This window comes from Desmodus rotundus, chromosome 6 (genome assembly GCF_022682495.2).
Source record: "Desmodus rotundus isolate HL8 chromosome 6, HLdesRot8A.1, whole genome shotgun sequence".
In the NCBI taxonomy this organism is placed as follows: domain Eukaryota; kingdom Metazoa; phylum Chordata; class Mammalia; order Chiroptera; family Phyllostomidae; genus Desmodus; species Desmodus rotundus.
Window position 1 is genome coordinate 37,230,850 of NC_071392.1, and position 14,669 is coordinate 37,245,518.

Consider the following 14,669-nt stretch of genomic DNA (forward strand, 5'->3'; position numbering starts at 1 on the left):
TGTGTTTAAAATATAACTTTATCAAATGATCATTTGTAAAGTGAAATCACTTTTCATTTTATTCGAATAATCTCATACTGGTAAATCTATATTCTATAACTCTAAAAGAAAAATACGCATATATATTTTTACTCTTATTCTTTTTCAAAAATTATGGAATGCTTCATGAATTTGTGTATTATTTTTATTCAGGGCAATGCTAATCTTTAGTATTTGGGCTGCTGAAGAGAACACTACATATATATTTTCTGGGGTTCCTATTTCAATTTTCTGAGGGTAAATGCAAAATTAATTTTTAAAAAATAATTCATGTCAATTGTAAAATATTATGAAAACAAAATAAACATACTAACATGGTTAAGTCAGCATGTTATAGAATACAGAGACTGACTTAACAAACATACTTGTTTTGAAACATTACCCCAATAATTATCACTTCCAAATGGAGAAATCTTATAAATTTATTTCCTAGTGTTTCCCACAGTAATTTTCTGTTATGAACTTGATCCATAAGATTTATGGATCCACTAAAGTTTTAAACCAATTTTTTAAATCCACTAAAACTTAAACCAATTTGCAGCCCCTTGGTTATTGAGTGTGGTAAAGTGAGTGGTTACACCCTGGGTGATTATATTGAGAGAGATTGTTGGCAAATCTGGACACACAGAGATCTGTTTGATTTGTGATGTCTGCTCTGCGTGTGGGCGGAGAGAGCAGCAGTAAGCTTTCTACATATTTGAGATTTTTGATATCTAAGCTCCGATGTCCCAGGGACTACTCCTCACCCAAATGAGAGCCTTAAAACCCGTATCTGGTACATCGCCATTAGTTAAGAACTACTTTGTGTGGGAATATTTCAGGACAGTTAAAACATGGCAATTGTGTGAGTAGCATCTCTCTTCCAGCATGCCTTTCTTTAATAAGTGAAAAAAAAACATTTGTGAGTAACTTTCTAATAGAGTGGTACAGCTGCGTGAACTTTTAGATACTACCACTGTGCAAAGCTTGCATCGACTTTTGGAAAGGGGTGTGTGTCTTTGTTTAGTCTTGCTTGATGAAACTTCTGAAATGGCATGAACTGCTTTTACAAAGAACTAAAAGTGCAAGAATATGTGTAGGTAATTTTAATACTAATGAGTTCAGAAGACATTGAGAATATTGATAACCACTGCATCAAAACTGTTTGCATTACTAATGTTCAAGACACATTCTTATAGATATTGTGAACACTGTATTTTTAAGTGTGAGGTGTGGTTTCTGTCTGAGAATGAGGTAATCTCGAAGTGTACTGACTGGGCTAGTGAAATAATCCCAGGATATTAGGTACTTCTTGGGATTTTATATTAACTATGCTGAAACTTGAGAGTATATATAAAATATGTCATTTTATACCCAAGTAGAGTTAACATCTCTCTCTCTTCCTCTATGTACCTATGAGCATCTCTGTCTCTATTTCTTTCTGTCACTATCACTGTCTCTATTTCTGTCTGTATCACTGTCTCTATCTCCTTATGGCTCTGTAACCACCTACACAGACTAACACACACACACACACAATTTGACTAGAAAAATACAAAGCTGGTGGAATGCTTTATATAGATAGAGATACATGTCACATAATCACTTCAAAAGATTATTGAAACAAGAATGTCACTTGAACATATTTCTGCAAATCCTACATACATATCAGTGTGGTTTATTAGCTTTCTTCTGTTTTTAAACTGAATTAAGAAAATGCTGTTTCTTTAAATTCTTTATCAACAGGGAATCAAAAGGATTTTTTAAAGTCCTTTATTCTAATGACCAGGTGGCAAATAAGAAAATCTCACCAGAAATCATAATTAGAATCATATATTGTAAATATTGGCACAACTACAGTGGTTTTCCTTTCTAAGTAAATGTTTAGAGTCTGGGAGACAGATATCTCCTAGGAAGTTGTTATGAAGGTAATTTTATTTGTGATTTCTAGATTCTTGACAACATTGTGTCAAAAGAATCCAGTATACAATCCATACTAATCTTTATTTTTAAGGCTTGAATGTTACCTTAAGAAATAAAATTATGTTTGTGATGCTGCCTCAGGATTCCTGTGCAATAATAATAATGTTCCAGGGATAATTTATATTTTTAACAGGTGCTAGACTCGATGGGATTGAAGGTAAATGATGAAAAATGAGATAACATCTTAGAAGTCTGCTTTATAAACAGAAAAGTAAAAGATTTTATTAAAACTGATTTCTGGAATCCAACAAATTCCCAGTGCTGTGTATCTTAACATAATATTTACCCACTGTTCAAAACCCAAGTCTCTGAAACTTATAATTTTAGTGCTATTGCTTCATTAAATAGGATAGCATATTCAATTTATAATTATGTGACTTATAATCAATAACTGAAAATGTAAAAAAAATTAAGACAGCTTTTAGATATCTGTATTCCTTTGCAAAGAGAAAAAATAATCTAGAGTTACTCCTTTAATGCCATGTTCTTAATACAAAATTGGAGTGGAAAATACTAAACTAAACTATTACATTAGTGTTGAAACTATTAAGAGCAACCAATCTAAAACAATGGCTCAGAAGCCAGGGCTGATAGAGACTTTTCCTTTACCACTGGGCCTTCCCAGGTGCTCCCTGAGCGCAGTGGCTCCATCCTCCCTGCTCTCTTCCCTCTTTACTGTATCTCCTGTGGAAGTAAGTTCCCTTATCTGTTTGCAGAGCTGTCTTCCTTCCTCAGATCTCACCACCTCAGCGCCACATCTTTCTGGGCATAAAGAAGGTCCTTCATAATCATCTGCCTCATGAACAAATGATTAATGATCAGGAACTACTGTGCGCTACTTTAGAACTTTGATTTAGATTTCACAAATGATACAAGATTGCCTCCACATTTTGTCAATGTTTAAATAATTCCCTCCTCTTTGAAACCCCCACACATGTATTCAAAGTAAGTCTTAGAAACGTCATTTATCTCATAATTTCCGTTAACTCAATCACCCAATACACTGGATGACCGAAAAAAATCGAACTCTTTGATGACCTTTTTTTTCTCTAAGTCTCATTTACTTAATATGAAAGAGTTCATACTTTTCTTTTGTCTATAGTATTAATGCCAATTAATATATTCAGGTTTAACCAAATCTATAAATACTTGTTCTAAATTTATTTTGGAAATATGATTAAATCTGACCATTTTATAAAATAAAAAAGAACAGGAATTAACATATCTAAAGGACTCAAGGACATACTAATACAGATTAGAGACCAGAGAAAATGAGCTAAAGACTAAACCAATTGTGAGATCTCGGAGACGCATTCTGTGTACAATTTATTTCCCGTCCAGTGATACAAAGCTGTCTTTTGTAAAGTCACCATAATACTCAAGAATCAGTAAGTACAGAGTCGCAGTTTTGCACATTGAGAGAATTCTGCAGATTGGCGGCACAGAGTGAATATACTCACTACTAAACTGTACACTTACAGTGGATAAGATGGCAAATTTTGTTATGTATATTTTATCGCTATTGGAACTTTTTAAAAACAAATCAGCAAGAAAAAAAATGAGAAGATACCTTGAGCTCATAAGATCAAAGATGAAGCAAAAATTTCATGGATTCAAGATGCCATTTTTAAAGGAGAGGAAAAGAACACTCGGTTCTGTATTTTTCCTATTAGTGATTAAAAAACAACTTGAAAAAATTTCAAATTTCCTGTCAGCTACACTGCTTTATTTTTGCTATTCACTTATTCATTTATTCATTAACGTGGGACTTCATAATTTCAGGTTGATGACTGACTATTATTAATTGGCATATGCATGCACCATTTTGGTTTATTTACTTACTAACTTATATTACCTAGTTGTTTTTAAGAGTGTATAAAACACCTGAAAATATGCCATTCAGAGCAAAAGCTAAGATTGGGTATATAACTTGTTTCTTACCACCAATTTTCCATTTTTTTCAATCTTGGGTAGTCATTTTTCTGAATCCTATATTCATCAGTCTCATACTTTCTTTGTACATATTCATCACACACATTATATATATATAATTTCTATTGCATTTTAGTTGTTTTTAACATTATTCTAAGGGGATCATGCTGTTTGTAATTTTAAGGATTTTTTTCATGTAATAATGAATTGCTAAGATCCATTTTACTGCTTTTTAGTGCTGTCTATAATCCATTCATGTTTCCCTGCTGACCACTGCGTGAAATTGTGTGAATGTGTAATTGCAGTGATGCAAACCATGTCTGAATAAATAACATCTTTAGGTCCTTATTGTGGACCAGATGAAGGTTAGCTTGTCATCTGACCTTCTGCTGGCTCAGCCTCCCTGCCTTGTACCCCTTCGGAGCGTAGGTTGCTACAGCGCACTCTAAATGAACAACTTTGCCTCATTTAAAAATCTCACTAATTTCATTGCTATTAAGAGAGGTTGACCACTATTCTCTCTTCTTCTTCATTCAGACACAAAATCTTCAACTTCACTATGAAGATAATATCCTATAAAGCTTAGTGACTTCTAAATCATTTAATTCCAGGTTTAACAAGTCTCAGTGCATTCCCTCAGGGTATTTTCTGTTTCCTCACCTCTGAAAACATTTTCTGGTAACACCGGTGAGAAACATAAAAGTTTGTCAGGAGCTCTTGGAACTTTATAAGCAGCTCAGAGCTTGCTTTTCTTGTTTCTTCTTGCCTATAGCTTAACAAAGAGCATTTCTTTCTGTAAGCTAGAGGAGTAATCTGTTTGAACCTTATTTTGTAAAAACTTCCTGACAGAATTTCTAAAGTTTCTTAAAAAAAAACCTTTGTGATAAATTCAAAGCTGTTAAAATATGATTAAAAGCGACCAACTAAGGAGTTTGCAGCCCTTGTCCTTAATTATTTGTCTAAATAATATTTGTTACATAATGGTGGAGACCCCTTTCCCCCTGTAAGTCCAGGACACTTTGGGTCCTGTTTTGGCTCTGTCGTGAACTAGTTTCATGGCCCTCGACATGTTATTCATGGCTGTGTGAATAAGTTTTCTGACTTAAAAGTGGAGAGAGTAAATACAGCTGTCTCATAGGGTCGTCGTGAGATCTAAATAAGATGGTACATATGATACGCTTAACTAAGCGACAGATGCGTCTGAACTCCATTTGTATTAAAGGCAGTGGGGCAAAAGTAGGTTCACAGTTGTGAGGATGCAAAACAGCTTATTCTTTTATTCTTCATTAATTATTATATTTATATGAGCAACTGTAGACCTTCTTTTGCCCACCCAAAATTGTCACCAAATCCACACTGGCCTTTGCCTTGGAGTGATAACGCTTGTGACAAAGAGCTGCACACACACCTCATCACCTGCGGTTAGGATGCACTACCACTCTGAGTAAACACGGAAAAACGGGGTAAAAAATAGAATCTCTTACTTAAGCAAATGCTAATCTGAAATTCTGTTTACATCACAATGAGAATTCATGGTCTTATCAACATAACTCACCCATTAAATGCATTTAAAAATAGATAAGATGAACAAATAAAAGTGGATGGCTCTGTACAGTTTTTTCTCAGAAATTTTTTTAAGATGACTTTGGAAATTATTTAAATTTCAAAATTCTTACATCATATCTAGCAACATGTTCTTGGCTTGCTATCCGCTCTTTAACTTCACGTACTCACTTCCCTAATTAGAATTTAGGGTGTTGTAGATACTCGATTCTAACACGCCTTGAAATGTTTTGCAGATTTATTGGCCTGCTTCACAGGAACGGGTGGAATTATGTAAATTAGCTGGGAAAGATGCCAATGTAAGTATGAGACTCTAAAAATATATTTGTTTAATTGGTACTGATATGATAGTAAATATTCATATTGGGTTTTATTGAATTAATGGCATTAGTGTGCTATTTTTAAAACTACACTAACTTATTCTGTGTAATGATTATGGTATCAAATATTTCTACCTCAGTAAAAGGAGTAACATTGTTCTCAGAAATGTATAATTACTAAATCTTCTCTAGTGTTAACTCTGAATATTATTATTTTTCTCACAGAAAATCTCATATGCATTTAAAATATTCAAAGTAAACCACCAGAAAATGTTATATTTCTAGGATTGTATATTTTTCATTTACATGCATGCTTTTTGTGAATATACATGAAGTCCTCAGTTTTAGCATTACAAACATACAATTGATACTTAATTTAATTTGGTTTAAAATTAAACTTACAAAATATAGAAGCATTCTTTCAAACCTTGACATATAGAGATATTAAGAAGGTTTGGTTAAAAATGAATGACACAACATTCTGGACTAAAAACTAGAAATGTTATACTCTAAAATTTACTAAAGCATAATTACATAAAATACCTTATGAAGAGTACATAGTGGGTCCTAATAGAAACTTGTAGTTTATGCTGCCTAAGGACCAGAGAAAAGCTGCATGTAGGTGTGACTAACCTACTCATCTTTGGGCGGCCTGAGCATCATCCCAACTGGCACACGCGCTCCCCCACGGGGTTTTGCCTGCTGTGTCTGCAGCAAGACGGCCTCCTCTCCTCCTCTCCTCCTCTGAGTGCTCTGATTTAGGCCAGATGCTCTGTGTTCTGCTCTGACGTCCTGCACTGTGGAGACAGGGAGAGCTGCCTTTTTTTGTGCAAATAAACCACTTCCTGAATGTAACTCCAGATGATAAGAGGTTCTAACTTCGGACAAAAACAGGGACTATTGAGTCTTCTTTTGCAACATCCTCTAATGAATGTTGCTTCTAATCACAGTAGCCCAGGGTCATTAAGCAGAGTGATGCCTTCACATTTAGTAGCAACAAATAGTGTGCGTTATATGAAAGCCGAATTGGATTTAAAAATTCTCATTTTATTAATGTGATAAAAGTAACATGACATACGATGCCTCGTGAATTAAGCAGAAGGTTAGAAGATTAAGAATCTGAGACAAGAAATTTGTTCACTCATTTGTTTAGTCATTTATTAAACTAATGTTTATTAAGAGCCTAAATATGTGTCTGAAAGTGATAGAATATATGTCGTCATGGAGCTTTCAATCTAATGAGCGATACAGATATTACTCAATGAGTTACCCGTAGTCACGGTACTGCAAAACAAATCAATTGAAACAAAACAAAGAAAGTTTTGATTATGGCTAATTTTGTATTCAGTTAGCATTAAATGTGACCTTTTCAGACACGTTTATGTTAGTAGAAATGTATCAGGGAATGGTAGCATCAAATGCAACAGGAAACAATTTTTATGTTTATTTTACTAGAAACTCAAGAGATTAAACTGTTCTAGAATATATTTTTCTTTCTCTCATGTCTCTAATCTCTTCACCCTGTTACAACATCCAAACTCCGAGCAAGTACCCATGTCTACAAAGGCGTCAATACTTTTTGAACTGGTGGGAAAAAAAGATGATTTGGTTATGAAAGTTTCAAAATTGCTCTGTTGATTAACAGAAGCATGCCATAAACAGTACAAATGCCTTAATATTTTCTTTTTCACCTGTACTGAGTGTATGATAAGAAGGCAAATAGGAAAAGGGTGTTTCAAATTTACTCCAGTAAACTAACATCAGTTTTCCCATGGAGTAGGTGAGGGATAAACATTCAAGGTCAAACAGTCAGGGGAGGTTTTAATTGTGACAGTGTTCCCATTTCAGCATGTTCACCAATTCTGGTTATATAGTAACTCAGTTGCTCCTATTATTAACTTAAAGCAAAGGGTGATAAACTTTTCTGGAGGTGGCATCCTGGAGCACATAGGACCCAGCAGATGAAAACTATCCTTCCAGTTCCGTTGTATTGGGGACCTAGTAATAAGCTCTAACCTTTAAGCACACCAACTGCTAACCCAGGATTAGAAAATTGAGAAGCTTTTCTCCTTTCCCTGACATCTGTAGAGTTTGATGTTGAATCATGTAGGGATAATACAAGTCTTTGTCTCCTTTTTAATTTGCCCCTTTAAAATAATATTATATTTTAGAGTTCCTAAGAATAGCTAACACTTTTATAGCACTTACCATGTTCTGGGAGTTGTTTTTAATGCTTTATAATCTCACTTAATTCTTATGACTATACTATATGCTAGACTTTATTATTGTTTGTCATTTTCCAGATGAGAAGACTGAGGCCAGAAAAATTAAATGACTTGCCCAGTATCACATATCACACATAGTAAAATAGTGAAGCCAGAAATTGATTGAATCCAGAATTTTTGCTCCCACAGTCTTTCCTCTTACCCAGCACTGAAACCTTATACATAAAGGTCAGCAGTCTTCATGGAAGGTCTGAAATCTGTATCCCTCAAATAATTTCTCTCCGCACCGTCACCATAATACAGATCCTCATTGTTCAGCATCGCACAGATTTCCGCCAACAGAACTGAGACAAGGGTGGGGTTTTATTGTCACCTTTTACTACCTTTGGCATTACCCTCTCATTTCCCTTCTCTCTGTAATTTTTACCTCATTCCCAAGAGTGTGTTTAGGATTAACAAGTGTTTGGGAAGACTGTCCCCTTCCACAGAGGTACTATATAACTGAAAAATAGTGAATTATTTACCATAATGAAAGTTAGCTAATTGGGGTGGGGAGGGAGCAGAAGATGAGGAAACAGAAGAGAACTATTCCACGAGTGAAACAGTCTCCAGTTTAATTCAAGGCAGGAAAGAGATGGTAGGAAGCTCTTCGGCAGCACCTTGTTTCTGCTTAGGATATTTTTCAAAAGAAAGTCACTAAAGAAATGTCTCTAGTCCTGACTACAAAGAGTGGGGCAGTAAACAGGTCACTCCAGACAAAAGAAGGCACAAGGCGTAGGCAGCCTGGCCTTGGTCAGCTTAACGGTGGAGGCTGGAGGCGCACAATCTGTCAACAGAGACATTACGTAGAGTTAAAAGGATCTTGCTTTCTTCCTAAAGTTCTATGTTACATTTTATTTTTTTAGAACATCTGAAAGTAGAACAAAGTGTTCATTGTAAAAAGTTTGCAAATTACATAGAAATCATCTGTAAATATTTCATCCCCCATGAACATTACCCAGAGATGGCTGGTGACAGTTTGGTGTTTATTCTTCTATCTTATCTATTTACTGTTTTTCAGAATGAAATCATTGTATACATAGTCCCTTAACATGCTTTTTTTTCATTTCAGACTGCCGTATTTTCCCATGTCATTAAATTTCTTTTTATAACACTACTTTTAATAGCTATACTGCATTCCTCTATATATTATTTCATCAATCCCCTATTGTTAGAAGTTTGGTATAAATCCAGTTTTAGTTTTTGTAAATGATGCTTTCCATGGAAAACCTCATATAAGAATCTGTGAACATCTTTGATGATTGAGTAGAATTACTGGTCAAAAGCTATAAAAATTTTTGTACACATTGCAAAATGGCCCTCCAGAAAATATATGCCTCTTATGTGCTAACCAGCAGTGATGCTCATGAGAGAGTATATTCCCCACATAGCTAATATTTAATACTAAAGCATAAATGAATAAAGTAAATATATGAAATGTTTACCAACAAAAAGTTATTTTTGTTGTTTTATTTGCAGTTTTTTTTATTACTATTTAAACTAAATATTCGATTTAGTTGTAAAATTATAATTTATTTTTGGAAGGGCATACCCTACAATGTGTTTATTTTTAAATTTTAGTGTGTTCCTTTTCCTTATTGGTTATTTACAGATTTTCAAGATTTGCAAATTACATATAACTACATATAATACATATAATATAAAGTATATTATTACTTTGTGATCCACTCATGTAAAAAATATTCTTTCCAAGTTATCCTGTTTGATATAGACTTTTAAATATTTAAGTAAGCGTAGCTCTCCATTTGTTTTTGTTTAGAACGTTTACCTTTGCCCTCGTACGACCACTGTGTTTAGCTCTGTAGAAATCTCCACTGTTTAATCCTCCATTTCTAAGGGAGCATGTGATATTTGGGTTTTCCTGTATTTATTCCGAAGTGTTCAATGATTTTCAGAACCGTAAGACCTGAACAGCTATCACTGCAGATGGGATTCTGAGATCTGCTAGACAAACCTAGCATGTGGCACCGTGACAGGCATGAGATGAGTGGTCAAAGATGTCTGAGGGTCACAATATTCTGAAAAGTGTTCTAAAAATAGAAACAGACCAGATTCCTCAATTATGAGTGTCTTTCCATATATAACCTAAATAAATTAAAGTTAACAAATTATAAGTCAATTGTCAGAAATATATAAATATATATTGGATTTAATTAGACTATATTTACATCTAGAGAATTACTCATATTTCTGTTTTGTTAATATTTTTCCAGGTATATAGAGAGAGACTAAAGTTCCAAGTGTTAATACATAGACTAAAACATATTTGTCTTTCTCCAACTATTAACTTAGTTTTGTATTTGTTTTATTTGGTTAGTTATATATACCAGTGTGGATGCATGTGAAAGTAAAATGTTGAAACAAATGTCACTTGAGAGAATTTGAAAAAGTTGATACTTGTTTTCTCTCTTTCTCTCCATTTCTCTCTCTTCCAATGGATGGAGGGAGAAGGTAGTAGGTGAGAAGGGGAGTAGGCTGGAGGAATAAGGGAAGGAAGGAGAAATTCACTACTTTTTCAAAGAGGAGTATTACTCAGTGAATTGAATTGTTTGGTCACAAGCGGCAACCCTTGCCATTGTAGGCAATAACTGACGAATTGGCCAGCTTTCAGAGAAAGTTGGAAAAGCTGCTTCTCAATGTTATCTTTCTTCATGCCTCACAGAATTATACTACCATTAATAGCCATGCAAGTCACTAAGTGAATTAAATCAAGTTAATTATTGCTCCTGCTCTTTAAACAAAACTGGAAACTTTGTGCATAAAAAGAAAACAACAGAGAATCTTTGAGACAAAAAAAATAAGTTACGAATTACAGGGGAAAGCATTATATAAAGTTTTTGCCTCGGTGGTTTGGCTGAAATGTCCACTTCAGGCAATTTTGAATTGAGGCCTTATCTTTTAGGATCTCCGTTTCTCAGGTTCTCTCCCTGCAAAAGCCAATGCCTTTTCATTGCCTCCAGGCGGCTTAGAGAACCATTCTCTACCAACTTCAGTACAGAAAAGTTTGAACAATGCTGACTTTTTTTTGTCAAATATATGTGTCAGATAACTTAGGACCCATCCACACATTGTTCTGCTCATATCAGCCCAGCCTGAGAGAAGGAATTTCTTCACTAAGTCCTTGGTAATACCTTACAGAGTCAGAAACTAGCATAATAGGCCACTTTCCTGGGCTAAAGAACTCCTAGACAAGTTAAAGGATGTGAAATGCTCTAGGTGTGATTCAGAGCTTTTTCTTCATAGTAACTAAAATTATATATCTTATGTGTATAGAACTTTACCCTGGACCTTATTTACCTTTATAAACAGTGCTGTGTCTCTCGGAGTCCTTAATTTCTCTGACTCCATAATTTGTCAGCTGGAAATAAAATTGCTTTATTTCTTTTTACAAATATTTAGTTTAGAATCTGGTAAAACTAATGTCTTATTTACCTTTGACTACTATAACAAAATAATGCCAATGGAGTGGCTTAACCAACAGACACTTATTTCTCACAGTTCAGGAGGCTGACAAGGCCAAGGTCAAGGTGCCGGCTGGTTTGGTTCCCTGTGCAAATTCTGTTCTTGGCTTGCAGAGGGCCATCTTCCTGTGGCGTCTTCCTGCGGCAGAGTGAGAGAGCAAGTCCCCAGTCTCTTCTTAATCCCGTCATTAGAATCCTGCCCTGAGGACCTCTTCTTAAACTATTACCTCCACAACGCCCCATTGCCTAGCACCATCACACTGGGGAGTCAGGGTTTTCAACCTGACAAATACTCCATTGGTACCAATTATCCTTCAAGAACTTTTGGAAAAATGATGAAATATTTGCCAGTAACTCAATCCCACCTCACTCCAGTTGTACACGTCTACCCTTACCCTCCCCACGTAATATCCCTTATGTAGATCTCACCCTGGTGTACATCTCTTAAGGGAAGGAAAGACTAAGAGATAAAAGTCCCTTCAGTGTGCATGAGCGAAATAAAAGAGAACGTTAAAACCTCCAACCCCGGCAATGGAGCATCATTACGGTTTAGCCGGTGATTGCATCCATTTTTACACTGTGTGCCTGAGCAGTTCTTACATTACCGTGGCACCATCCTTCGTTCAAAACCGTTAGTCCGGCACATTCACTCTCTGGGTGAGGTTTTTATGTGAGATTGCCTAACATGGGGTTAGGGGACATGAAGCTGGTTTCCTACGTACGGTGCCTTTCTGAAAATAGAAAATAGGTTCTCATTTTCAGATACCTTGGCATGAAGGCACAAAACTGACATGATTTTGGTAAACAAGACTATCTGCCAGAAAATTGTCTTAATAAATATAAAGTATTCCTTTTTGGGGAGTTTACATATAAGAAATATATGGAAACATATGCTAAAGTCGTGACAATGTTCAGGACAATAAAGATGTCTGTAGTGTGATTTGCACACCTTTAGATGTGATTGTTTTCTCAGCGTACAATCTAAGTAACCATATTCAGTGGTCCTGCTTCTGTGAGGCTAATTACTCTTATCTGAGAAGGAAACATCCTTTACTTGTATGTCTGAGAGGCTAATATTGTCCTTCCGTACAGTCTGAAGCAACATAATATGTGCACATTTCATTAATTGGGATCTACAAATTCTTAAGACATAAAATTGCCAGGGTAGCTGGATAGATACATAGCTTTTCCTTGTAAAATCACGAGAACCACTGAGGTATTGATATTTAGTAGATAGGGCAAGGGATAAACAGTTATTAAATATTATAGTATCTAATTTAAACCATGTAACATCCTATTATTAAGTTGTTGTCTGCTTTTTAAATTTAATTCTACGAAGCATCCTACCAACCCAGTTAGGTATTGGCATTGTGTGTGTGTGTGTGTTTGTGTGTTTAGATTTCTCCTAACTACCTGCATAACAACAGTAACAACAGGGAGCAAGTGGACTTTTTTAAAAAAGTGGATCTTAGTGGTTTCATAGGTTTCCAACTTCCTTAGTAAGTACCTGCCCACCTCTTGAGCAAATTCAATGTAGAATAAAAGTATGCTATAGCCAAGTGCTTTCTCAGGGGTCTTTGGGTGTAGGAATCATGAAGCTATGGTTAAAAAATTATTTCTAGTAATTTTATAATGATAAGAAATCACTCATAGAAGGTAAATTGAAAATAATATATAACAAAAATGATATGAAAAATTGACAGTCACTATTTACAAGTAACTGAGGGATAGAAAATAATTATTACAAAGATAATGAGGGTGTAAAGAAATATTTTTAAGCCTAAGCATATATGAAACAATTAGAAATGTAAAAGTGTCTTAAAAAATTGTACTTGGTGTAAAACACATTCATGAAAAATAAAACCAGAGGAGATTCTTGGAATAAACAGAAGAGATTCTTGAATTAAACTTGGAGTTAATCTGAGTCTTACAGGCTCTGTAATACGGACAATAAATCAAAACAAAGTGGCAGGTCATCCAGGCGAGAAGCATGGGCGGAACACATATACAGGGATATACATCTGTGTTCAGTGTTCTGTTCGATGCATCCGAGACAGTTGATGTTACAAACAGTAGAATCTGTATAGTATAGACAATATGTGGACATCAGAACATGATGGGTTTTGTTCTCTGGGTAATTCTTGAAAGAAAGCACGGATGCGTCATTAATACTCTACGTATATTCATTCTCTAGATCCCACTGGGTTCCTCTACAGAGATGTGCATTCTCACACTCTGATTAGTTCACAACCTTTAAAACTTCGAAAAGCTTCAAAGTCACCCATTTAAGCCATAGTTTCTATGGTACCATATTTTGCCATGTATAACATGCACCTTTTTGCCCAAATTTTTGAGGGAAAAATAAGGATGTGCGTTATTCATGGGTAGTACTAATTCCAAAATATTTAACATTTTTAAATTTATGCACATGTGTTAAAAGTGTAACTCTAGAGAGCAATAATGATATCTGCATACAAAATAATACCCTGGAATATGATGATTAGTTGTATATGTAAATAAAAATTAAATTAAAAATTAAAATGAAACATTTTTTTCTTGAAAGTTTGGGCCAAAAACCTGGGTGTGCATTATACTTAGTAAAATTTGTTTTGTCTCCTTTACTAAGATAGGTGTTTAAGCATTTCTCATAAATCTTTTTCATTTTCCCTTATTTCTGATGATTTATCTACTTAAAAAACAGGTGGCATGAATAATAATGTTTCAGAATGTTGAATCATGTGCTAATGGTTTTTTTATGCCCAACAGACAGAATGTGCGAATTTCATTCGGGTACTTCAACCATATAACAAAACTCACATTTACGTGTGTGGAACTGGAGCATTTCATCCAATATGTGGATATATTGATCTTGGAGTCAACAAGGAGGTAATATAATGAAATTGAATGAAAACAATGCATTGTAATATTTTGTTATGTAATGCCTAAAACATTAAACAGGAAGATTTGAATGTAAAGTTGGAGTCATAATAATAGTTTATCAACTGCATAAAACCTCAACTACATAAAACCTCATGTTCCCAAACACTTTACAGGTTGCTATTTTGTTATACACTTTATCTATCAAATGAAAATTTTTTCTATCAAAT

The 14,669-nt window shown here is 34.7% G+C and overlaps 1 protein-coding gene across 1 annotated transcript in view; it reads left to right on the plus strand.

The window, feature by feature from the left end:
- Window positions 1-14,669, plus strand: part of SEMA3D (semaphorin 3D) — a 190,439-nt gene that overhangs the window by 107,763 nt on the left and 68,007 nt on the right. Inside the window, exons 4-5 of the mRNA XM_024557567.4 lie at window positions 5,733-5,795; window positions 14,329-14,448. Coding sequence (XP_024413335.2) covers window positions 5,733-5,795; window positions 14,329-14,448 — 183 coding nt within the window. The remainder of the gene's footprint in view (window positions 1-5,732; window positions 5,796-14,328; window positions 14,449-14,669) is intronic.